The 23,886-nt window shown below is 36.8% G+C and overlaps 3 protein-coding genes and 2 long non-coding RNA genes across 7 annotated transcripts; 3 read left to right on the top strand and 2 right to left on the bottom strand.

The window, feature by feature from the left end:
• Positions 1-240: 240 nt before the first annotated feature.
• Positions 241-10,330, bottom strand: LOC137727126 (cysteine-rich receptor-like protein kinase 25). The gene is made up of 7 exons (XM_088693619.1): positions 9,294-10,330; positions 2,175-2,339; positions 1,960-2,072; positions 1,615-1,825; positions 1,266-1,506; positions 947-1,100; positions 241-841 (listed from the first exon to the last, which is right to left on the bottom strand). The coding sequence occupies exons 1-7, from the start codon at positions 10,111-10,113 to the stop codon at positions 539-541; spliced, it is 2,007 nt and encodes a 668-aa protein (XP_088549745.1). The 5' UTR covers positions 10,114-10,330; the 3' UTR covers positions 241-538.
• Positions 10,331-14,622: 4,292 nt separating this feature from the next.
• LOC148696525 (uncharacterized) lies at positions 14,623-16,106 on the top strand. The gene is made up of 3 exons (XR_015961987.1): positions 14,623-15,182; positions 15,459-15,576; positions 15,806-16,106. It is a non-coding gene; the product is annotated as an uncharacterized LOC148696525 (long non-coding RNA).
• Positions 16,107-16,312: 206 nt separating this feature from the next.
• LOC148696524 (uncharacterized) lies at positions 16,313-17,133 on the top strand. Its single transcript, XR_015961986.1, has 2 exons — positions 16,313-16,609; positions 16,702-17,133. It is a non-coding gene; the product is annotated as an uncharacterized LOC148696524 (long non-coding RNA).
• Positions 17,134-20,019: 2,886 nt separating this feature from the next.
• On the top strand, positions 20,020-22,659 carry LOC137726557 (putative UDP-3-O-acylglucosamine N-acyltransferase 2, mitochondrial). 3 transcript variants are annotated; one of them, XM_068465491.2, is made up of 10 exons: positions 20,020-20,376; positions 20,472-20,679; positions 20,784-20,842; positions 20,984-21,033; positions 21,331-21,395; positions 21,519-21,570; positions 21,647-21,717; positions 21,862-21,928; positions 22,152-22,223; positions 22,376-22,659. In XM_068465491.2, the coding sequence occupies exons 1-10, from the start codon at positions 20,250-20,252 to the stop codon at positions 22,451-22,453; spliced, it is 849 nt and encodes a 282-aa protein (XP_068321592.2). In that variant the 5' UTR covers positions 20,020-20,249; the 3' UTR covers positions 22,454-22,659. The 3 variants fall into 3 exon arrangements, with proteins under 3 accessions (XP_068321592.2, XP_068321593.2, XP_068321591.2); XM_068465490.2 differs by having other exon boundaries at positions 20,027-20,376; positions 20,766-20,842; XM_068465492.2 differs by lacking the exons at positions 21,647-21,717; positions 21,862-21,928 and having other exon boundaries at positions 20,766-20,842.
• LOC137726559 (protein NDR1-like) lies at positions 20,276-23,357 on the bottom strand. Its single transcript, XM_088693615.1, has one exon. The coding sequence runs from the start codon at positions 23,352-23,354 to the stop codon at positions 22,773-22,775; it is 582 nt and encodes a 193-aa protein (XP_088549741.1). The 5' UTR covers positions 23,355-23,357; the 3' UTR covers positions 20,276-22,772.
• Between the last annotated feature and the right edge of the window lie 529 nt (positions 23,358-23,886).

Here is a 23,886-nt window from a genome sequence, read left to right as displayed (position 1 = left end):
AAGATATTACAGAACCTGGAGATTACGGCGGCTTCCCTGCTGTAAGCATCATGTTGCACTTTACTTATGAAAAATGAGAATAACAAGAAAAATTGTTTTAAGATATTGAGCACCCAAAATAATGGAGCTGGAACTATGGGTGATTGTTGGATGTTTTGGATATATAAACGACATAATTCTGGTTGCGTTTTAGGTTCCAAGCCATGAGTGGCGAAGACAAGTTACAAACTACAGTTGGACATAAAAAAGAATCATTGTTGCAGATTTTAACAAATTCTGGGACCAATATTCTAATTAACTTGAAACATATAACTTGAAACATCAAGTCACACTGGTAGTATATATACAGTATATATGTATATATATGTTATTAAAAATTCTGGAAATTCGAGATTAGGGAGTGCGTGGTAACTAACATTTACCCTATACAAATGACAAGGTGAAAGAAGAGCTGTAAAGATTATAGAATTATCTCTAACGCAGCAAAGTGCCTTTAACGGAAGAGCTTCCAATGATATTAACCTTATTGTCATCGGTCTCAACGAGGAACATCGATGGAAATCGTCAAACCATTGGCTGAGCAATCTTGAGAACGTACTTGATCATGGTGATCAACATATCTCCCTGTAAAGAAGGCTGGTTTCTCAGGTCGGGAAAGACTAATAGTTTCAGTTTTTAACATATGAACAACTGATGACATGGTCGGCCTGTTGTTCGCATCCTCTTGAACACACAATAATCCAATGTGGATGTACCTCAAAAATTCATTTGGACTGCATGAATCTTTTAACAAGGGATCCATCAACTCCAAACCTTTCGTTTCATTCCATAATTGCCAAGCCTGCAATCAATATCTCTCAAGGATGTAAGTCCTCCTCCAGTTTTGATAGCTACATTAATTAAGCTCATGAATATTTTGTATAAGTATTCCAAGTAAGGAACTTACATAACCTATAAGAGTAGGTCCACAATTAGTGCGATGAAAGCCTAAAAAGTTCCTTCTCCCCGTTATGATCTCAAGTAGAAGTACTCCAAAGCTGAAGACATCCGATTTTACTGAATACAACCCTTCCATAGCATATTCTGGAGCCATGTAACCACTAATTGCAGGACCAAAATGGTTGAAATATATAAGAGTTTACATAACGAACATATACTATTCTGTTATCTATTTATAATAGAGGTAAGTACATAAGTTGAAACGACTAATTGGAATGTAAGATTACTAATATTAGATAGAGGTATTTGTATAAGTTGAAACTTACTAAGTGCCAACAATTCTTTTGGTATTTCCTTCAGTTTGATCATCAACTCCAAACATTCTAGCCATCCCAAAATCTGATATTTTCGAATTCATGTTGATGTCTAATAAAATGTTGCTAGCTTTCAAATCACGATGTATAACTCTAAGCCTCGAATCTTCATGAAGATACAAAATTCCTCGAGCAATTCCTCCAATTATCATGGTGCGGCTCAACCAATCTAGTTGTTCTCGTTTTTTATGTTCTGTAAATTTTCAAGTTCAAGTAGGTACTTTTTGAAGTTAGGAACTACAAAGAATTATATTTACTGACACAAACATACATGTATATTCATCAAATGATGTTCACATACCAAATAGAAAATAATCAAGGCTTTTGTTGGGCACATATTCATAAACAAGTAAGGTTTCTTCTCCTTCAAGGCAAAATCCTAAAAGCCTGACAAGATTTCTGTGTTGAAGCTTGGCTACCAGTACTACCTCGTTCTTAAATTCTTGTACACCTTGTCCGGAGCTTTTTGACAACCTCTTTACTGCTATTTCTTGTCCATTAGTAAGCATTCCCTGTGATAAGGTATATAGGTACTTTAATTTATCCAACAATTTTGTTGTGATCTAAGCAACATAAAATACTATAAAATGTTGGATTAATAGAATGACTCATGAACTAATGCATTATATATTTGTTGGGTTATTACCTTGAAAACTGCACCGAATCCACCTTCGCCTAACTTGTTATCTTCGGAGAACTTATTTGTGGCAGTTTCGAGAGTTTCCAAATCAAATTGCAAGGACTCAGCCGTCCTCATATCTTTTGCATTGCAAAGAAAGTTATGATCATATGCCAGAGACATCAAAATAACTCCAAAATTTCAATTCTAACTTTTGGGTTTCACGAGTTCTTTTCCCTTACCTTTCTGTTTGCCATTTTCATGTTGTAGACGCTCGTCATTCTTCTTTCCTTCTCTTCTGCCCGGAAAGCAGCAGCCCAATGCTACAAGAACTAGAGAGAAAACTAGAAGAGCAATGCCAACATACCCGACAACAATGATAATTGTAGAGAAGTGTTTCCCTCTTCCTGCAGTAAGAACAATAATCTGTCATGTTCATTTTCACATACCTTCCACATTCATCAAAACAAAAACGATTAATATTTCATGTTCATTTTTCTGAATACTTATTCTTCCCCTTTATAATACTTATTCTTATCCACTTAATATCTATCTAATGGCCGATAAGATCATAGGTCCTACGTATATCTAAATCTTGATTTAAAAATATAAAAAACGAATTAACAAAAGAACTGTTATTAGTACTCTCATCAGTATACAATTTCTTCCTCATATTCGTAGTAGAGAAGAGTGCATGATGACTTTTTTATGTGCACAAGGTACTTTGCCTATAGGTATCATCATTGGGTGGTGAACGTGAATATAGTAGTAGAGTACTAGGAGGAGGAAGAGCCTCTGGCGTGGGAGGATGATGTGCGGCTGTCCAATTGATCGCTTAAAAGAGTGCATCATCGAACCGAACACTACAACTAGGATATAGAAATCGTCCCCCCGGGATACCGTTGAAACTATTCTTCTGCAGCTTTTGCTAGACATCGTTTGAAATCTGAAGCGGAGAGGTCCTGCGTGCACTGCACAAGGCTGTACAGTCTCATTTGACCCTTTATTGGCAGCCCCAGTGGTTAGCTCATGCACACTAGTTGCGACTGCCTGGCTATATCCGGTTGGTTTATTATCCCCATACCAATCGCCCGCCGAATGCTAAATGTTCATGGAGAAAAACAACGTCTTATTTGAGTAGCGTACCATGCACTCGTCGTACCATATGATAACCTCTTTTCCATCAGGGCAGCGTTGTGCTGCCTCCACGTTTGTGATGGCCACGCTCTTTGCAAACGCCGGTAGAGACATCACCGTGACATAGAAACATCCCGTAGGCCTTTTCAGTTGAGCTTCGGCCAGCGGTGGCAGTGTAAAAGCTGGTGTCAGTACGTATTGAAACAAACCGAATACTAGTGCTAGTTGCTTGCATATGTCACAAGTATGGTTGTAAAGCAAATGTCACAAGTATGGTTGTAAACATCACTCTAGCTAAGTACTGGTTAAAGTGATTTTCTCAACCATACTCTAGTCTTTCATACCTCGTCACTCAATTAGGACTTTTTCAATCTTTCTTCCTTGTTTCTAGGAACCTCTTTACTTGTTATTAATATTTGTCTTGTCCACTTGTTAGGACTGATTTGGTAGTGCGGTATGGCTATTAGCCTTCCTCTTGTGGTCTTCTTTTCGGCTCTCTATAAGAGTTGCCTTTCACTCTTGTAATGAGAATGAGATATACAATACAAAATTTAAAACCAAAACTCAACATGGTATCAGAGCAAGAACCATATGGTCTTGACTCTGTTTGTTTTTTTTTTTTCCTTCTTCGTTTGCTCATCATCGAAAAAGATGGCAGAAGAAATGTTTCTAGTACTGATAGCTCCCCATCTTCACCCTTCAACTTAACTCAAGGGGGTGAGAACAACCCAAATCAACGACTGTGCTCTATGCTACTGAACGAGTTCCACTATCTACCTTGGTCAAGAGTTGTGTCGCTTGCTCTAGGAGGAAGATCAAAACTAGGGTTTATCAATGGAAGCTCGAAGTCTCCAGAATCCACTTCATCAACCTATGATGCATGGCACGCTACTGACCAGCTGGTCATGTCCTGGATACTTAACTCCATGGCGCCAAAGTTGTCTGAGCTCTTCAGCTACTTAGAATCTTCCCTTCTTCTATGGGAGTTTGTCAAAGACATGTATGGTAGCCAAAACAATTTAGTTCACATCTTTCAACTAAAGAAGAATGTGACTAGTCTGAAGCAAGGTGACCACTCATTTGTTCAACATCTTGGAAGTTTGAAATCCATGTGGAATGAACTCGATATGTACCATCCACACACGACTAATTCCGCTGTGCTTCTGAAGATGACTGATGAAGACAAGGTGTTTCAACTCTTGGTAAGCTTGGGAGATGAGTATGAAGACCTACGTAGTCATTTGTTAATGAATCCAGAGCTGCCCTCATTTACCAGTGTGTGTCATGCAGTCCAGAGAGAAGAAACTCGACAAAAGGTGATAAATGTTGAGCCTAAATCCCACTATAAGGCTAGGGTTTTCACAACCAATCACGTCAACCAGTGATAGAGTGCTTGGGAAGAAAACAGGCTGGAAATGTTCTTATTGCAACATGAAAGGGACATTTGAGAGAAAAATGGTGGATCCTACATCCGGAGTTAAAACCTAAGTTTGATAGGGAAGGCCGAATGATCAAAGATATGAAGGAAGTCACTCCAAAAGCCTTTCACTCAACTTGTTCCTCAACTGAGAGGATGTCAAATTTCTCAACAAACCTCATTTCCTTGATCAATGAGTTTGCAGTTTTTCTTCAAAAGAAGTAAGGAAGCACTGAGCATGAGGAAATAATGATTGAAAACCCTACTGCAATGCTAGGGAAATTTGCTGGTTTCTTGGCTGACTCGAAGAACACATCAAAAAGCAATATTCCAGGTATAATCAGTGTTATTTCTACTGCTCTTAATGCTAATATTACACATGATTTTTGCATTATTGACTCAGGTGCCACTGATCATATAACTAATAAATCCTCTAGTTTACATGAATTTCAAAAACCTAGTGATCCAATTCATGTGTCTGTTGCAAATGGGAAAAGGAAACTTATTCTAGGAAGGGAAAGTTAGATTGCTGAGTGAGCATACTGATTCCACTGCCCCTATGTACCTTCCTTTCCTTTTCAGCTCTTGTGCATAGGAAGAATCACTAAAACTTTAGACTGTCTTGCCATTTTTTGCCCTCACAATGTTGTGTTTTAGGATCGAGTAACACAGAAGAAGATTGGTGAAGGGTTCTTCTTAAATGGATTTTACTACCTCTCATAGGAGTCCAAATTTGTCAAAAAACTTAGTGTCAACCTAAGTCAAGCTCAGGAACATCAACTATGGCACTAACATCTTGCACATCCCTCTGAACTTGTGATGACCAAGTTGTTTCCCATTTTTTGTTAAAACACACTTGACTGTGAAACTTGTCAAATGTTAAAAGCCACTAGGCTTCCTTTTGTTTCCTCTAATTCTAGAACCAGTAGACTTTTTGAGGTTATTCACTCAGACATCTGGGGTCCTTCTTGTGTAGAATCCTTTGATGGGTATAGATATTATGTTACTTTTGTTAATGACTATTCTAGAGTGACCTGGTTGTATCTTTTAAAGTTTAAAAGTGAGTTGTTTGATGCTTTTAAAGACTTTCACAACCTAGTCACAAATTATTTCTCATCTAAGTTATATATATTAAAATAAGATAATGGCACGGAGTACACTTCCAATAACATGAGTAGTTACTTGAGCACTCATGGCATTTTGCATCAAACTAGTTGTGTTGGTACTCCACAACAAAATGGTGTGGCAAAGAGAAAGAATCAAGACTTATTGGAAAAGACTCGATCACTTATGATCCAAATGAATGTTCCCAAGAAATTTTGGTCTCAAGCCCTAGTCACTGCCATTTACATGATTAACAGACTGCTCGTGTTTTGAATACTAAATCTCCCTTTGAAGTCATGAAGGGTAGGTATATAGACTTGTCTCACCTCAGGACCTTTGGTTGCACCTGTTATGTGCATATTCAAGCTTCCCATCGTGATAAACTCGACCCTCGAGGTGTCAAATGTGTGTTTATGGGATACTCCAGTTCTCAAAAGGGTTACCAAGTGTACAATCCTAATACTGGGAAGTTGGCAGTCTGTAGAGATGTTAGATTTGATGAATATTCACCTTATTTCCGCAAAGGTTTGGAGACTAATCACAATAGGGAAGATCTTATGGACCTATTTCCACTGCCTACTCCAGCAGTAGTTAATGAAGTCAATCCTGCTTATACCAACACTGAGAATTCTCACCCCATTGAGAGTGTAAGTGGGCATACCTAGCTCTTTAAGACCATTTGAACCTGAACCAACTCAACAAGATATAAGTGCACCAAGGAGAAATCTTACACGAGGTAGACATCCACCAGTAAGGTTGCAAGAGTACATTACTTACACTGCAAGGCATCCTATCTCTGCAACCATTTCTTATCACAGATTCTCACCATCTCATGCTTCTTTTCTTAACAAATTATCCAACACTTTTGAACCAATGAATTTTCATGAAGCCTCATGCATGCTTGAGTGGCAAGATGTTATGACTCAAGAGCTCCAAGCTCTGAATGACAACTAGACATAGAGAGTAGTGGATATTCCAAAGGGCAAAAAGGCAGTGAGAAGTAGGTGGATATATAAGACCAAGTTCAACTCCAATGGAAGCATTGAGAGACACAAGGCATGGTTAGTAGCTCAAGGTTTTACACAAACATATGGCATTAACTACAAGAAGACCTTTGCTCCAGTTACTAAAATGAATATTGTGAGGGTATTGTTATCTGTGGCAATCAATAATGCATGGCCCTTACTCCAAATGGATGTGAAGAATGTATTTCTTCATAGGGAGCTTGAAGAAGAAGTGTACATGAAGTTGCCTCCAAGTCATCTAAGAGAAAAAGAGTCCAACAAGATATACAGACTTCACAAGGCCATATATGGTCTCAAACAGTTCCCTAGAGCTTGGTATTCGAAGTTCAGTTCAGTTCTTGAAGTTGTAAGGTTCCAAAGGAGTCATGCTAACTCTTCCTTGTTTGTTCGAAGTGGTAATACTGGGAAATTAGTGGTACTTATATATGTTGATGATCTTATTATTACAGGTGATAATGTGAGTGAAATCACAACTCTTAAGCAATCACTTCATCAAAAAATTTCCATTAAAGACTTGGGGAACTTGAAATACTTTCTTGTAATTGAGGTGGCCACCTCTTCAAAGGGGTTATTCTTGAATAAAGAAAGTATGTTCTAGACCTTCTGGATGAAGCTAACATAATGAAGTGTAAGCCAGCTCGGACACCTCTAGCTAGCAAACTTCAGTTGCATGAAAAAGGTGAACCTCTTTTGGATCCTAGTGTTTATCAGCGAGTGGTTGGGAAACTCATTTATCTCACCATTACTAGGCATGATATTTCTTATTCAATAAGCCTAGCCAGTCGGTTTATGCACTCTCCTACACTAGTTCACTAGGAAATTGTCAAAAGAATACTTCGTTATCTCAAGAGCTCAGTAGGTAGAGGAATACTTATGAAGAACAATGGTTCAAATCACATTATGGCTTACATCGACACTGATTGGGTTGGAAATGCTATTGATTGAAAGTCTACCACATGTTTTTGCACATTTGTTGGAGGTAATCTTGTCACTTGGAAGAGCAAGAAGCAAACCATAATTGCTCAGTCCAGTGCAGAAGCTGAGTATAGGGCCATGGTAGCGACAACATGTGAACTTATATGGCTGAAAGGTCTTCTTTCTGATCTCAGTTTCACAAGCAACACTCCAATGTCTTTGTTTTGTGACAACCAAGCTGCCATGCACATATCCTCTAATATAGTGTTTCATGAGAGGACCAAACATATTGAAGTTGATTGCCATTACATTCATGCTCAAGTTCAATCCAAGGTGATCGACACAGTGTTTACACGAAGCCACGATCAACTGGTTGATTTGTTCACAAAAGCCCTAGATTCTACTCAATTCCAGCATTTATTGTGCAAGCTTGGATCAATTAATCCCCTTGACCCAGCTTGAGGGGAAGTATTGAAACAAACCGAATACTAATGCTAGTTGCTTGCATATGTCACAAGTATGGTTGTAAAGCAAATGTCACAAGTATGGTTGTAAACATCACTCTAGCTAAGTATGGGTTAAAGTGATTCTCTCAACCATACTCTAGTCTTTCATACCTTGTCACTCACTTAGGCCTTTTGTCAATCTTTCTTCCTTGTTTCTAGGAACCTCTCTACTTGTTATTAATATTTGTCTTGTCCACTTGTTAGGATTGATTTGGTAGTGAGGCATGATTGTTAGCCTTCCTCTTGTAGTCTTCTTTTTGGCTCTCTATAAGAGTTGCCTTTCACTCTTGTAATGAGAATGAGATATACAATACAAAATTTAAAACCAAAACTCAACAGTACATGTGGCGTTGGAGGCAAGGGATTGGAGAAGTTGACCGAGATTATATTGCTGAAAGCTATCGGGGTCGGATTCAAATACTTCAGCCAGGGTGAAAGTGGTAGTGTTTGGGCAGTCATGGACGAAGTAACGAACTGCTTTCACTACTCGTGATCAAACTCATGAGAAACAGAAAAGGGATAGTAGACATATTCCTCATCATCTCCCCCCCTTGCCCTTAATTAGAAATGTTGATCCTATATTCAGAAGTTAACAATTAGTTATTATTTCAGGTAATTAGATGGCAATTGTAAGCATGGCTCGTTGACCCTGGAGTCAAGCATACTGTGTGATACATGAGAAAAACATGCCACAAAGTCAAAAGTACCACAAGTTTGGCTTCAGCTAGCTAGTGTGGATTCATTGCAAAGTATGTGCTATAGCCCATTACGGAATTGGATTCATTCCGGACCTTGATGTTCGGAGCCTAGAGATCAAACAATCTAGACCATGCATTGTGTGACAAAGAAATCGAAATTGTTGGTTTATGTGAGGTAAGTCAATAAAATGAGTTAATGAAAACTTTTGGTTTCAATTTGTATACCCTGGATTGTTTGATTCCTAGGCTCCAGACACTAATGTCCAGAGTGGATCCATTTCCATTACAGCGCGATTAATCATTAATGTCGGTCAGTGAGAATACAATCACAAGTTGCTGCTCATCGTTGAACATTTTTTTTTTCTTTTTTTTTCTTTTTTTTTTTTTTTTTGTGAAAAGCAGACCGTGCTTTGGTGGGGCATGGCTGGAGTTTGGTTTTTAATTCTATCCGGCATTTCCATCAATTTTGATCGATTTACAATCTATTAAATTTCAGCTTCTTAGAAATTGATTCATTGGAAACTTTGAACATGATTTGCATTATAAAATCAATTGGTACCTTTAGGTGCAGGAGGAGGAAGAGCCTTCGGTGCAGTCGCCGGTGCTGAGGTGGCGTTTTGGATGTAAAAGGGATAAATTTCAAACCTAATGTTACAGCTCGGCATCAAAACTCGTCCCCCTACACTTCCCTCACAACAGCTCGGCAATAGCGCCACGGCAAGCATTAAACACCGGTTGCAATCCGCTGCAGACAGGTCCCATGTGCACTGTGCGAGGCTGTACACAGAAAGAAACCTACTGATATTTGCCTGTTTCGTTGCAAACTTGTTGGCAGTAACAGTAGCCTCGGTGACCACCTCGTTCATACTCTCCCCCAGCACCTGGTTGAACCGATTCCATTCGGTTGCATTCTGCGTGTTCCGCCAGTTGACTATCGGCGATTCACACAAGGTGGATAAGGACTCGTTTGAGTAGCGTAGCATGCAGTAGTCGTACCATACAATTACATTTATTCGCGAGGGACAGCGTTGAGCTGCCATTATGCTTGCGGCAGTCACGCAATCTTTGCAAACGTCGGTAGAGACATATCCTTGGCAGAGAAAGAGGCCGTAGGCCTTTTCCGTAGAATTTAAGCCCGCCGTGATGTTGTAAAAGCCAGTGTCATGGGCAGCGGGAGAGGTAAGGGTGTTGAGGACTTTGTTGAGATTGGATTGGAAGCTATCGGTGGAGGGAGAGTGCCAGCCTGTGTCGGAGGTGAAAGTGTTTGTGTTTGGGCAGATAATGTCTAAAAATTCACCAGTTTCATTACTGGTGATCAAACTGAGCGAACTAAGCATGGAGAGAAACAACAAAAGGATCATGGACATCTTCATCAGCATCCCCCTTGCTCTTAATTAATTAGGGTTCTTAAGGTTTTAAATATCATTTTTTTATGAAAATATCGATATTATAATTTACAAAAACAACTATGGATAATTGTTATATATATGCTTTTGGTGAAGATGAAAATTGCAAAAGACTTTGACCCAGACGACACCATCGTTGGCCCTAGAGTGAACAGCAATGTATGTTGTACAAGGGGGACCACAAAGTAAAATTTCCTAGCTAGCTCTTGTTTTTCTCTTTTTATGCATAGAAATATGAAAGTCAAAGAGTCCAAGTTCGTTAAAAGATAAACATTATAATAATTTATAAAAGGTTAAGTTACATCTTATATTGTCAATTGATTTTATGATAAACTTCGTAAAGACTCATTAAATTCCGTGTTGAAGAGTTTCCCACTCTTGTTCCTGTGTTGAATAGTATCCATCTCCTGTGTTGTGATCAACTGCGTTGGAAAGAAATACAAAGATATAGTTCCAAAAAAGAAAAAATAAGAAAGAAAAGATACAGTTAACTAACAGTTTGTCTGTCTGAGTTGCCACAAACACTCTCTTAGGCCTGATTTTTTGTTGGATCGGATAAAAAATATGTGTCCAATTCCAATCCAAAAAGTTTTGGAAACGCCTATCATTTCCAATCTTGGAATCGGAATGTCAAAATTTCATAAACTCATTCCAAATTTGGTATTTTCGGAATCGTATTATTTTAGAATTTCAAACTTATGGGAGTTGTATGACTTTATCTATACCAAGATAAAAAATAAGAAAATTTTCAAAAATGACCAATTTTCTTTATCTTAGGACTGAAATAGAACAAACTTAATATGTTCAGAGCATGCACACATCATGCACAACAATAAGACATAAATAAGATTTTGCCTACAACTGAAAATGACCTAATTGCCCTCGTATATAGATGGGTTATTTCCTCCCATTTTTTAATTTCTCTCTCTACTCTCTCTCGAAAGAACCCTAACGATGCACTCACCCTTTAACACCCCACCTTACCCGTGGTAACCCTTTCTCTCTCACCAATGGTCATCCTTTCACCAGTTCCCTCTCTCATCTCTTTTCAAACTAGTAACCCAAGATTCATATCACATATAACTTTTGGGTGGCAATACAATTCCCAACTCACAATCCCTAAAGCTTGGTATGTAATGGATAATAATTCATCCACCAAAGCTCTCATAAAAGTCGCAAGTGAAGAGTGCACTTCCAAACTCATGACCTTTTTGCCAATTTCTTTTAACTTCTTAGTTTCAAGGCACGATGGGATTAGATGAATCAACATGAGCCAAAGCCCACTACGAGTGAAGCGGCTTTCTTTACGATATTTGGGGAATAATTTTTTTAAGGTTTGTTTATGGGTTTTGATTTCAAAGTGCAATATTTATGAGTATTAATTTCTGGGTTCATATGTTTTATTGCTGCTAGGTTTCTTGGCTTTGCCTGTATTTTTTGAGTTCCTATGTTCTATGACTAGCGTCAAATATTTCTTGGCTTTGCCTTCAATTTTCTAGAAAACTATACACTATATGCACACGAGATGCACATCACATGTACATGATATGCTCACAGATCTGAGCTCAAAACCCAAAAACCCAGAGCGTACATCTCTTACTTTGAAATCAGAAAAATGAAATCCTCACAGCTCTCACTTTGAAATCAGAAAAATGAAGTCATCACTTGTGAGTTTTTACATTTTATATGTGAGTGTTTTCGTTATTTCACTTTTGTGCACGGTGTAGAGGTGGGCACTTGGAACAAAAACACGAATCGAATCGGACTGCATCGAACGGTTTGGTTTTGCGGTTTTGAAACGGTTGCAATTTCGAAACCGAACCGTGGCAAAAAAAAACGGTTTGGTTTCAGTTATGGGTTTTCGAAACCGCACTGAAACCAAAACCTCACCATATATTGAATGTTTTTGCTACAGTTTTGCTGCATTGTTGTTGCTGTTTTTGCTGCACTTGTGGGATTCTGGACAAGTCCTTATGTCATGAGAGTGAAAATTGCTTTGGCAGATAAGGGAGTCCATTACCTCTATTTGGAAGAATAACATCTTCTCCATAAAAACAAGAGCCCTTTGCTTCTCAAAGTCAACCCAGTGCATCAAAAAGTTCATGTCCTCATTCACAACGATATTGGCGCGGCTCAATCAGATTCAGGAGACCAACCACAACGTACGTTCCTACATACATGCAGATGCAGCAGTAAGCAGTAAGCAGTCTTCTTCTCTGAATGAAACTGGGCCAACATCACAATAACTATTTCAATAAGGTAATTATATATACACAGAACACTATATTTTTCTTGCATGCTACATCAACTATATATAGAATTATTTAGTAAATGAAGAAAACAAAGAAGTTGAAGAGGACTAACTGCTGAGGAGGATATATTTATTGACAATGATGATGGTGAAATTGAGGGCAGATGGTGTAGTGAAAGCAATGAGACGAAAATTAGGGATGTCATGGATCAATATTTAAGGAAGGAAGAGATAGAGAGTGAAAGATGCATATTGCAGTTGCAAGGTGCTGGTGATGCATTAAAAACCTGCAAATAGGTGTATATTTTAAATTGTACATTTTTTTTTTCTCAAAAACCGAACCGAAACCGTTTGAAACCGCATCAAACCAAACCAAACAGTTTGGTTTCATTTATGTTTTGGCTTCAAACCGCATCGTAAAAAATTTTGGTTTCTGTTGCGGTTTCACTCAAAACCGTACTAAACCGCACCGTGCCCACCCCTAGCGTGGTGTGCATGGATGGTTCCTATTTCAGCCATAAGATTAAGAAAATGAGTCATTTTTGGCAATTTCCCTAAAAGATATGCCATCTCCGATTTTATTGTTCTCAAATACTCATTTTTTCATATGTAATACATTCAAGGGAGTTGTAATTGACAAAATAGTTACATATTTGAGTACATTGTATTATAAATTCAAAGTCAATAGTACATAATTAAGTGTATGTAATAGAGTTATGTATGTTTTGGAATTTCGGATCGAATTCGGAATATTAAATAATTCCAATTCCTATCCAATTTTTTTTCTTCTTGGATTTTGGAATTTTAGTTTTGGATTTGTATCCGACCAAATATTTTGAAATATTTTTGCTCACAATTGGTCAGAATCTAATTATATTATATTATATATACTAAAACTCAGTTGCAGTTACCATTCATTAACAGTAAAATGGCGAAAATGCCCCTTATTTTTTCTTCCTCTTCGTTTTAATGCTGAGTTTCTACAGTAATATGATTGTTTTGTACTTTTGGTTCTACGTGTCTTTCATCCTCTTTGCTTTGGCTTTGATTGTTCTAGATGTTTTTCATCGCTACGTGTCTTTCATTGCCGTTTTGCCCTTTTGTTTCTGTTTTCTCTCTTGACTTCCCCTCGCATGTTTCCCTGCATCCTTGTCGCGATCTCACCTTCGATTCCAACAAGTGTGATCAATCTCGCCCCTCAATTCCCTTCATAATCCTCATTTTCCACGCTTCTACGTTCTCTCACAATCGCTGTTTCTCTCTTTCACCGCTTCATCCTTAACAAATCTTAACCGCAACCGCACTACAAACCCATCTGGACGAAAAACCCATGAAGAAATCTTGGTCGTCGGCTGACAACCGGACTGCAACAACATCTTGACTTACCTTAACATCAGCAGATTCCAGCTTCAAACCCCCTCCGAACCTTTTACCCAAAAGCTCTCTCACCGATTTGTCATCAGGTAAGATAGTGGAGTTATTTGGCATTTGATTGAAGTTTTCTTTGCATAAAAGAAGAAAACAAACTCAAACCCCCAAGCTAACATATAAAATTCTACAAATTCTCTCACACTTCATCGAACCGATCTCAAGTGTTAAGGTTTTAGGGTTTTGATCTTCAAATTTCAGCGAATTGTTTCCGTCTAAACACCGGTGACAAAATATGTTGTTTGGTTGTCGAGAAAATATGTAAAAATGTATATTCTTCTCAACATATTTAGATAATTTCGTAGGATAAATTCGTCCATGCACCTTAAAATTTTATGTTTGATCAGTATATGTTTTCATAATTAGATCATATCAAGCTCTATTCATGTCCACTTCAATTCCTAAGAGCTCGTCTTCTGTCAATGGCAACAATGGAGACTAGGCCTGAAGCCAAAATAGAACCAAAAGAAGTTGAAGAGAGTTCTGAACCTCTTCTCAAATACAAGGTAATTAAAACTAAAATATCTTTTTTATGAACACCAATCAGCTTCTTTGCCCGCTAGGTCCATTATTCTTCATTTCGCATGTCTTTATAGAGATTTAATACTCCTCAATTTGGGATTTCTGTGTTGTAGATTTTGCAATAGCAGTTGCATGGGAAGCAAGGAAGCTGTTGGTGATGGAGAGGGTGAAGGTTGCTCCACCTAAGGCCATGGAAATAAGGGTAAAGGTCAAATATACCTCAATTTATCAGACTGAACTCTACTTCTGCCAAAGCTCAACAATAATAGCTACTGCATACATATAATATACATAATATATCTATATATATATGATTTTATATGATTAAGCTTTGAGAATTGCATATTTGTAAACTATGAGTAGAGTTTTGCAGGCGCATTTACTTCGAGTGAATACATTGTTGTTCATTCTGGCCGTCTTTCCAAAATCAAGCCCCTTGCTCAGTTGGACAAAGTTTGCATCCTTAGTTGTGCGATACCAACAGGTTTGGTGTCATACTTAATGCTTTAGAGCCTTGAATTATGCATCCTCAGCTGATACTACATATTGAATCGTTTGCATTATACTGAATATTTTGTTTTTTAATATCAGGTTTTGGGTTCCCCTTTCAATGTAGCAAAACGAAAAATTATCCTCAGTTGTTGTTCATTGGTCTCGTTGTAAGTTTGGACAAACTTTGTTGATCCCAAATTCTTTGTTCTAATAAATTGCATTTATTTTCTTTCCCGTATTTATACTGATACATGCATGATCTAGGCTACTAAAGGTGGAAGAATTTATGAGGCGCCACTGAGTATTGGGGTGGATTCGGTGGACTTGAAGCCCAAGAGGTTTGACGAAGGTATTTATTTTTTATTTTTGACGTTTGGATTTGGTTTAACAGGTAATTTAGTGGGAAAACATAGAAACATATTTTTGCTTAAACACTCTTTCCTTGGCCATAACTAAGAAATTCGGAGTAAATGAATTTGTGAATTCGAGTGACAATGACAAACCAGTGCACGAGATGAAAAATGATTTGCTATTGTTATTATGTGTTGGACATGAATCAACATAGATAGTTAAGTTGTAACTTAAACTTACATTTTTATTTTCTTATGCTTCTCATCTACCCAAGTCTACAATGTACATATAGCTAAGGAAAAGACCAAGACTTCAATCAGTGCAGAAGTTCCTGATAAGACTTATTGCAGATAGCACTACAAATGAGCACTACAATTTTAAGCTTGATGTTGGTATGTGATTTCCACTCCATCTCATCCCTTCTTTTTTTTTTTTTTTTTTTTTAATGTTAGTTTAATTTTCAAACCTTTTGTATGTATCAAGTAATTCTCCATATAATTAAATAATGGCCTTTTTTTTTGTGTCTCTTTTTCGCTTCTCCGTCAATTCATTGGTTAAATAGATTGAAAAAATTTAGTTTTTTATATTGAATTCTTACTGATTCCAATTCTTAATATATAGCAAGAGAAACATTTTGGACAAAGCAAAAAATAACATGATGACCAAGAAAACGATGGTCATTCCCAAACAAGCAAGACCAAAAGATTGACCAGGAAATATCATAAACACTGAGCAGATGTGCGGTGCCAAGCTTCTGATATGGACATGCATATTTTTCGTATTTGAAGGATTTTGATGCTATGAACTTCTGTGCATGAATATAGCTTTCACAGCATCTCTATCTTTACAACAGTGAGGAATTGCACACTACCAATCTCCATCTTATGTATATAAATTTAACTTCAATAAATTCTGTTTTCTATATATACATATCATCAAAATATTTTAAACACCCGCAACAACGCGCGAACACTTTTACTAATTGTACATATACTAAAATTCAATTTTCTGGCACTCTTCGTTAAAAAATTAAAAGGGCGAAAATACCCTCGACTTCTTCTTTGCTCTATGTACTGTTTCCACTTTTCTACAGTGGAAAGTCGGCTATGCTCTTCCCAGCCACGCGTCTCGCGTCTTTCATCGTTTGTTTCTCTGCTTCGACCGCATCTTTTTTGCTTTTACCCTTCCTCTTCGTTTTTCACCATATTACCCTCTTTGTCAGCCCGTCTTTTGCTCTCAAATCCCTTCTTTTACTTTCGCAAAATAGTCTCACAAGAGATCCTGCGTTAGATTTTTTTATTTTTTATTTATTTTTTATTTTTTATTTTTTTATTTGGATTTGGTTTCCAGTCTCTCCCGGTATTGAATCCTTCGCTATTCGGCGTTTTGTTCTCATCTTGCCATCTTCGGGGCAAGAACTTTAAGGTTAGTTTGTTCTCAATGTTTTATCCTCATTTTGCTATCTCTAGGCCAAGAAATTTAAGCTCTTTGTTTTTGTTTTTGCTGCGGATCTGCAGGTTGGGACAAATTTTTTGTGAAATTATTGACAAAGAAATTATATTGAACTTGGGTAAGTTTTAGAACAACTACGAGTAATTTTCGATTCTCAGTTTGTATTTGTTTGAAAAAAAAAACCCAGAAAATTGGTTCTCTCTGTGTTCTCAATTGATTCAAAGCATAGCATTGGAAAAAATATGTAATTATTGGGGGTTTTTGTTTTTGGTGGATTTAGAATTTTGTCTAAGTTTTATTATATTGGAGTTGAATTTGGTTTCTCCTTGGCTGTGGGGACTGGGGAGAGAGGTCTGGCGCGTCATTTGGCGAAGAAGGGTTGGGGGAAGAGACAGGGGTGTAAGGAGTGCGGTTGCGGATGTGAACTATCAATTTTCTATCTTTTCAATTTCTACAGAGCACCCATTTCCTTCCTGCAAATGGGTCTTACAAACTTCCACTCGGTTCTATCAATTTTGTTAGAATCAACATTCTGCGGAGCATTTTTGCAGTGAATTTCTGCGACCCATTTGCCTAATTAGTTTGCAATTATATGGTATTTTAAAAAAGTTCAAAAATTAACTCACACATTCTCCACAAGCACCTGATTCTTCAAAATTTTCCAAAAATGGAGAACTGAATCACCCAATTTTCTTAATTAAAGAAAGACAAAAAAAAAAAAAAAAAAAAACCAGTTTTCTTTTAGGTCAAATTCGAAGAGCCAATGAAGAAGTAAGTGAATCTTCTCAGAGAGAGCGCAGCGGCGGACTGGCCTCTAAACAGCAAAAGCAGAAACGAATCACTTGATTTTTAAACTGCAATGATCAAGGAATCTTAAAAACTAAGCAGTTTTTCTGAATGCGTTTTCTTTAGGAATGTGATATCTACATATCCTATTTTACTTCTCACATATTTTTTTAATTTTCGACCATTAGATCGAATGAATTGAAGAAGATCAATAGACATAAATTATCAGGGTTGTGTGAGAAGTAAAATGAGATGTGTGAATAGGACATCTCTTTCTTTTTATCTTTTGGTTAAAAAATACATCAGATTAAAGTTTAAGATGAAGAATTCCATTTACTCAGAATCCGACAATTATTTCTTCCACGAGACCCAACTTTAAAAGTCTTTGTGTGAATTGTTAATCTAACTTTTGATTTTGAGATAAGATTCCTGCTTAAAGGATAATAATTGTTCAAAAAGTGAGTTAAAAGGCTTTGTGTGAATTATCTACCTAGCTTTTGATTTTGAGATAAGATTCGTGCTTAAAAGATAATAATTGTTCAAAAAGTGAGTGTGAGATTGTAAAATTATCAGTGAGACGGGCCATATGGTCCATTTTCAACAACATCGATATTATCGTCAATTTAGTAATTACCACATGCACAATTCGTCAGGTGTGAGGTTTTATCACAAAAAACCTCGGTATTAGTTATAGTGGAGTTAGGATATTTAAACTATTACTTATCTTTTACTACGATCGATGTGGGATTCAACATGTCCCCTCATGTGGGATCCAATTAGTGGGTCATACGTGAGAGATCGACACATTGGCAATCACATGGAGCCAAGGGGACTCACCCTACATACGAGGCCAAGGGACCCACTATCATGGCGCGGAGCCAAGGGACCCATCCATCACATGGCAGTACAGTACGGGCCTACTTCTTGGTTCTGATACTATGTAGAATTATCAGAGAAACGGGTCATACAGCCCACTTCCAACAACATCGATACGCAAACCTTGCACGTTTTGTCCATCCACCCCTCCTCCACATATTGCCCATCCACTCATTTCAAGTAAAAAACAATTATCCAAATTAGCAAAATTATTTCAACAAATATTTTTAAAGAAAATACACACAAACACGACCAATTACAAAATAAAACTTAAATGCATTAAAAAATAGTTTTTTTTATTGAGTGTTTAGTGTAGGTTTAGCAATTTCTTATATGATCCGTTTATTTGACATGAAACAATATAAAAAGGGAAAATTAGAATGTCCTGCATCTTTTCTATAGTTGTTAGATTAAACATTCATCCCTTTTAAAGATTTGATTAAGGCGCTTTGATCAATTGTCATCTCAATAATTTTCTATTTATTTAATTTCCATGTCATTAATTTAAATGCATTTATATAGAGGCATAAAATAGCTTAGCAACTAATTGTCTATAATATAGAAATTTAATTTTGTCAATCCCCTTCTACGCATTAAATGATATTTTTTTAATAAAATAAAATAAATTAAATTAATTAACTAATTCCTCATTTCCTTATTATCAGTATTTAAAAAAAAAAAATTCTCCTTCTTTTAAAAATGTCTCAATAAAAAGTCTTCAACACATATTTTTTTTCACATATAGATATATCAAAAAATATACTTAAAACTTATGGTACATTTGAGAACAAAAATATCGACTGTTGGTACGTTTAGATTTCAAATGTACCGAGAAACCAAATGTACCAAAAATTCAAATGTACCATAAAACCAAATGTAACTATTGTTATGTAATCCTTTTGGTACGTTTAGATTTCAAATATACAGATAAACCAAATGTACCAAAATTTCAAATGTACCATAAAACCAAATGTGCCCATTGTCAAGTAACCCTTTTGGTACATTTAGATTCCAAATATACCAAAAGACCAAATGTACAAAAAATCTCAATTGTACCACAAAACCAAATGTCTCTATCAGATAACCCTTTTTGGTATATTTACATTTCAAATGTACCGAGAAATACAAAAAATCAAATTCACTATAAAACTAAATGTGTCCATATTATAGGTAACTAGACGTAGCTATATAATCAAACAAATCTTTATTATGTGTTGGGTCTTCTAAATAATAAAATCTGACAATTTTTTTTATAAATATTCTACTATATTCACAAAAAAAGTAAAAATTATAACAAACAATAAAAAAAAATGCATAGAGATGGATAATAAATGCATAAATATAGGGATAATAGGAAGAAGAAAAAAAAAATGAAATGTTCAGGAGAAGTCATGAAAAACTAAAATTCTAAGTAAAATTGAACTTATGTGAAAAACTAAAATTAATAACCAAAAATTTAATCCATCTTGCACTTGGAGCTTTGGTCAGAACTGGTTAAAATCGAAATTTCCAATCCATCTTGCACTTGCACCCACCCCCCTGAGTATATGCTTCAACATGAATCACACAAGGGTAGATTGATAAAATGGAAACCTCTGGTAAAATGCCCATCCATAAAGTACTTTATCTGATTGATTACGGATGGGCATTTTACCATAAGTTTTTATTGTATCAATCTACCCTTGTGTGATTCCTGTTAAAGCATATACTTGTAGGTGGGTGTAGGGCAGACGACTTCAAAGCAGACTCCCATTTATTAGATAGAGAAGTTCTAAATAATCTATTGGCTTGGACTTTCAAGCCCAACACCTAATTTTGGTCCAACTCAAATCGTAAATCTAGGCGGATGAAACTGCCCTGCATTACAAAACCCCTTCCGGTCAAGCACCGTGGATACTTCGGTTCAAAATAAACCGGCAGCAGCTCGCTTTCCCTCCTCGGACCTCAGTTAATGGCAAGCGCTCTTAGAAGACTTGCAGCTGCATTCTGCTACTCGCCACATTTCCAATTCGTTCGAAGCTTCTCTCTGTTGCGCTTTGGAAATAGTTACCGTTCCTTTGTGTATTCGGCTTCGTCTGGTATGCCCCGAACCTGCTTGTGAAAATGTCTCTTAGACAACACCTATTTTGTCATTAACCGCCATTTCTGCACTTGCTCTGTATTTCAAGATCAGAGGAGTGTGCTCCAACTGGTCATCCAGAATTCCGACAATGGAAGAACGGAGGTGGGATTTTCCACAAGTCTGCCTGCATTGACCCAACAGTTTTCATAGAGTTTGGTGCTGTTGTTCATTCTAAATCCGTTGTCTGCGAACATGTTTGTATTGGTTCTGGAGCTGTCGTTGGACCTTCGGTTACAGTTGGGCAATCAACGAAAATTGGGTAATGATCAAACTTTTAACTTGTCATTGCCTTGTTAATATTTTTGCTTGATTTTGATAGAGTAACTACGACAATAATCTGTGCAGCTACAATGTTGCACTCAGTAATTGCAGCATAGGAGATTCGTGCATAATCCACAGTGGCGTATGCATCGGTCAAGATGGTAAGGCCACTTATTGTAGGCTTTTACTCATTTGGGAATATTGATATGGATCAATCAGCTTAGTTATGATTTAATGTGAATAGTGTTTGATGTGTGGCGATGGAAAATGTGATGTTTGGTGGGATGTTTGTTTAACTACAGGATTTGGATTTATGGTGGATGAGCATGGGAATATGTTAAAGAGGCCGCAAGTCAGTGATGCTTTTATGTACTCGAATTGATGTCCTTTTGTTTTCTTTATCTTTCTTTGTGTTTTGAATATTTTTCTCTGATAATGTTTTAATGCAATTACGATATGTTAGTTCTTTAGGATCAATATATTCAATTTCGTAGTAGTTCGTTACATTGCATTAATCATTATTGGGGCAAGAGTGTCTTCATATATATGATTTGTATGACGATAAGAGGTTATTTATGCATTTTCATCCAACTGTAGAAATCGAAGCATCTTATTGTATGTATTTCTTGTTCTTTTCCACATCCCCAAGATGCTGAATGCTAGGATTGGAAACCACGTGGAGATTGGTGCAAATACTTGCATTGACAGGGGCAGGTTAGAAATAGAGCCTTGGATATCAACTGATTTCAGATGCATGGTTATATTTTCTGAATAAGTTTGTACTTGGATTCTGTTAAAGTTTGAATAATAATTTATAACATTGTTTGGTTTATGCAGTTGGAGAGATACCGTTTTAGGGGATCATTCAAAGATAGACAATTTAGTTCAGGTTAACTTTTGCTTTTTAAGTTCTTGGGTAATTTTCTGGAATAGTATACAATTATCCGTTTGGTCGTTTCTTGTAGATTGGTCATAATGTAGTTATTGGGAACAACTGCATAATTTGTGGACAAGTTGGGATTGCAGGCTCAGTGACGTAAGTTCTTTTTATGTCCTCCCTGTATTTTTCTGATTTAGAAAGCCCACCGTAACATGATTCACTTTCACTTCAACAACTTAGCCGATGATTCAGAAGATCTACCAAATCTGATGGCTGTCCTTTTTTTTCTTTCTATTGTAGGATAGGAGACTATGTAACTATGGGAGGGAGGGTAGCAGTTCGTGACCATGTATCCATTATATCAAAGGTATTTTCTTACATACAATGGCCCAATCTGGTAGTAGTCAAAATTAGTCATTGCTTGTCACTTGTTAAAGAACTCAGTACAGGATTTAAATATCATTTGAGTTTTGAAGTTTGATGTTACTTTCTTTTTTAGTTTTTCTACTGATATTTTATTCTTTTTCGTGCTCTCACATTTTTTCATTGGTTAACAAATATTTCTGAATATAATTACGTGGACTTTGAAGGTACGGCTTGCTGGTATGAGCTGTGTCATGAAAGATATTACAGAACCTGGAGATTACGGTGGCTTCCCTGCTGTAAGTATCATGTTGTACTCTACTTATGAAAAATGAGAATAACAAGAAAAATTGTTTTCATGTATTGTGTACCCAAAATAATGGAGCTGGAACTGTGGGTGATTGTTGGATGTTTGGGATATATAAACAACATAATTCTGGTTGCGTTTTAGGTTCCAGCCCATGAGTGGCGAAGACAAGTTACAAACTACAGTCGGACATCAAAACAGCGGAACCCTGAGAATCATTAGAAAGGAAAATCAGGTGCACTCACATGTTATTAAACCTTGAAACTGAAATTTAGACGGAATTTTGGTTGGGTTTGCGCCAGCTCTCCTATTAATATTAAGGCATAAGTCAAGAACTTGTTCTTAATTCTACTGTTGTATTGTTATTTATGACTCTAAAATGGAGTTAGAAGTATGTATCATTACAATTGTGCAGGTCATTTGCTAAACTATTGAATTGTGTGATCTACTACAATAAAAATTGGAACAATTACGAGTATATAATTTACAAGCAACAATATGAAAGTAAGGGAAGCCATATTGTAAATTTACAAGAAAACATCTAACCTAGTAATCGTTGGCTATTGCTCCTTCTCCATTTCTTGGAAGCATGGCTTAGCTTAACTTTCTTCTTCTTACCAGAAATCTTACCATCTGAACCGATAGGTAATTTACCGTGCAAATCTAGCCCATGATGCTTACTCCTCACTCCCCATGTTTTATATTGAACCCGAGTTAGTAAAGCCACCTTCAATTCTGCAGTTGCATTCAATATGGAATTGCGAAAAGTTTTCCAAACTCGTGGGTTGACATCAACAAAATCAATCACTTGACGGGTTTTACCTTTTCCTTGCCGAAAAGCAGGTATGTGTTTCTCCCCAACACTATTGGACCCATACAAGAACGTTAAAACTGCCTCATCATAGTAAATGCTAGAGTCTTTGTTAGGATTTTTTATTTGAAGGCCATATGTGAGAGAACCATTGTGTCCCCCGCCCCCTAAATCAGATTCTGGGATGGTAATATCCACGATGGTATACTCAGGTTCCTTTGGACGTAAGGCCACCCATAGACAGAGGGCTAGGAGTCCCAAGAAAGCTAGAAATTGCATAGCCCAGCAATTGAAAGTCTTTGCTTCACACATTTCTCCGTCTGAGGATTAGATTCACTTCAAAGTTTTAAATGAATTGAGTTGCACTAGTAGTTTATATGAGGATTCATAAAAAGGAGGAGAAAAGTAGGAGTATCAGAGGGTCCTTGTAATCCAAGTTACAAGAGGATATGTTCTTTTCTTCTTGACATTGAAGGATAAAGTCTGGTACATCTGTTGGTCAGGGATTGTATATTAGGCAACTTGGAATCCTTGGAAGAGAAGGAACATGATTTGGGTAAGCTTTTCTCGTTCCTTACTTGTGTAGGAGTCTACCCAATTCGGACCCGTTTTATGATCGTGATTCTGTTGAATATCTTGATTATCCCCTAAATTCCCTTGGATCCGATTTGAAGACGAATCAAATGGCATCGTAAGCTTCATTAAGGTAGTGTTTATGCTTTGAGGATGCACAAATCATATGTAACATGTTGGAGTTTGAAAACAAAATGTCTTTTCTTGCATCCAAATAGCTCATATTAGTGTTTATTGCTAAGCCAATATAGCACAAATATTGTACATGATC

Source organism: Pyrus communis, chromosome 5 (assembly GCF_041283825.1).
Source record: "Pyrus communis isolate YQ-2024b chromosome 5, ASM4128382v1, whole genome shotgun sequence".
Lineage (NCBI taxonomy): Eukaryota > Viridiplantae > Streptophyta > Magnoliopsida > Rosales > Rosaceae > Pyrus > Pyrus communis.
This window is presented reverse-complemented; position numbering and strand designations above follow the sequence as displayed.

Coding starts and splice junctions, on each gene's coding strand:
- LOC137727126 (XM_088693619.1), bottom strand. CDS start 10,113: ATGCTGATGAAGATGTCCATGATCCTTTTGTTGTTTCTCTCCATGCTT. Junction 2,073..2,174: donor TGAAAATGGCAAACAGAAAG/GTAAGGGAAAAG, acceptor GCAATGCAAAAG/ATATGAGGACGGCTGAGTCC. Junction 1,507..1,614: donor CCTTGATTATTTTCTATTTG/GTATGTGAACAT, acceptor GAAAATTTACAG/AACATAAAAAACGAGAACAA.
- LOC137726557 (XM_068465490.2), top strand. CDS start 20,250: ATGGCAAGCGCTCTTAGAAGACTTGCAGCTGCATTCTGCTACTCGCCA. Junction 20,680..20,765: donor GGGCAATCAACGAAAATTGG/GTAATGATCAAA, acceptor TAATCTGTGCAG/CTACAATGTTGCACTCAGTA. Junction 21,034..21,330: donor ATATGTTAAAGAGGCCGCAA/GTCAGTGATGCT, acceptor CACATCCCCAAG/ATGCTGAATGCTAGGATTGG.
- LOC137726559 (XM_088693615.1), bottom strand. CDS start 23,354: ATGTGTGAAGCAAAGACTTTCAATTGCTGGGCTATGCAATTTCTAGCT.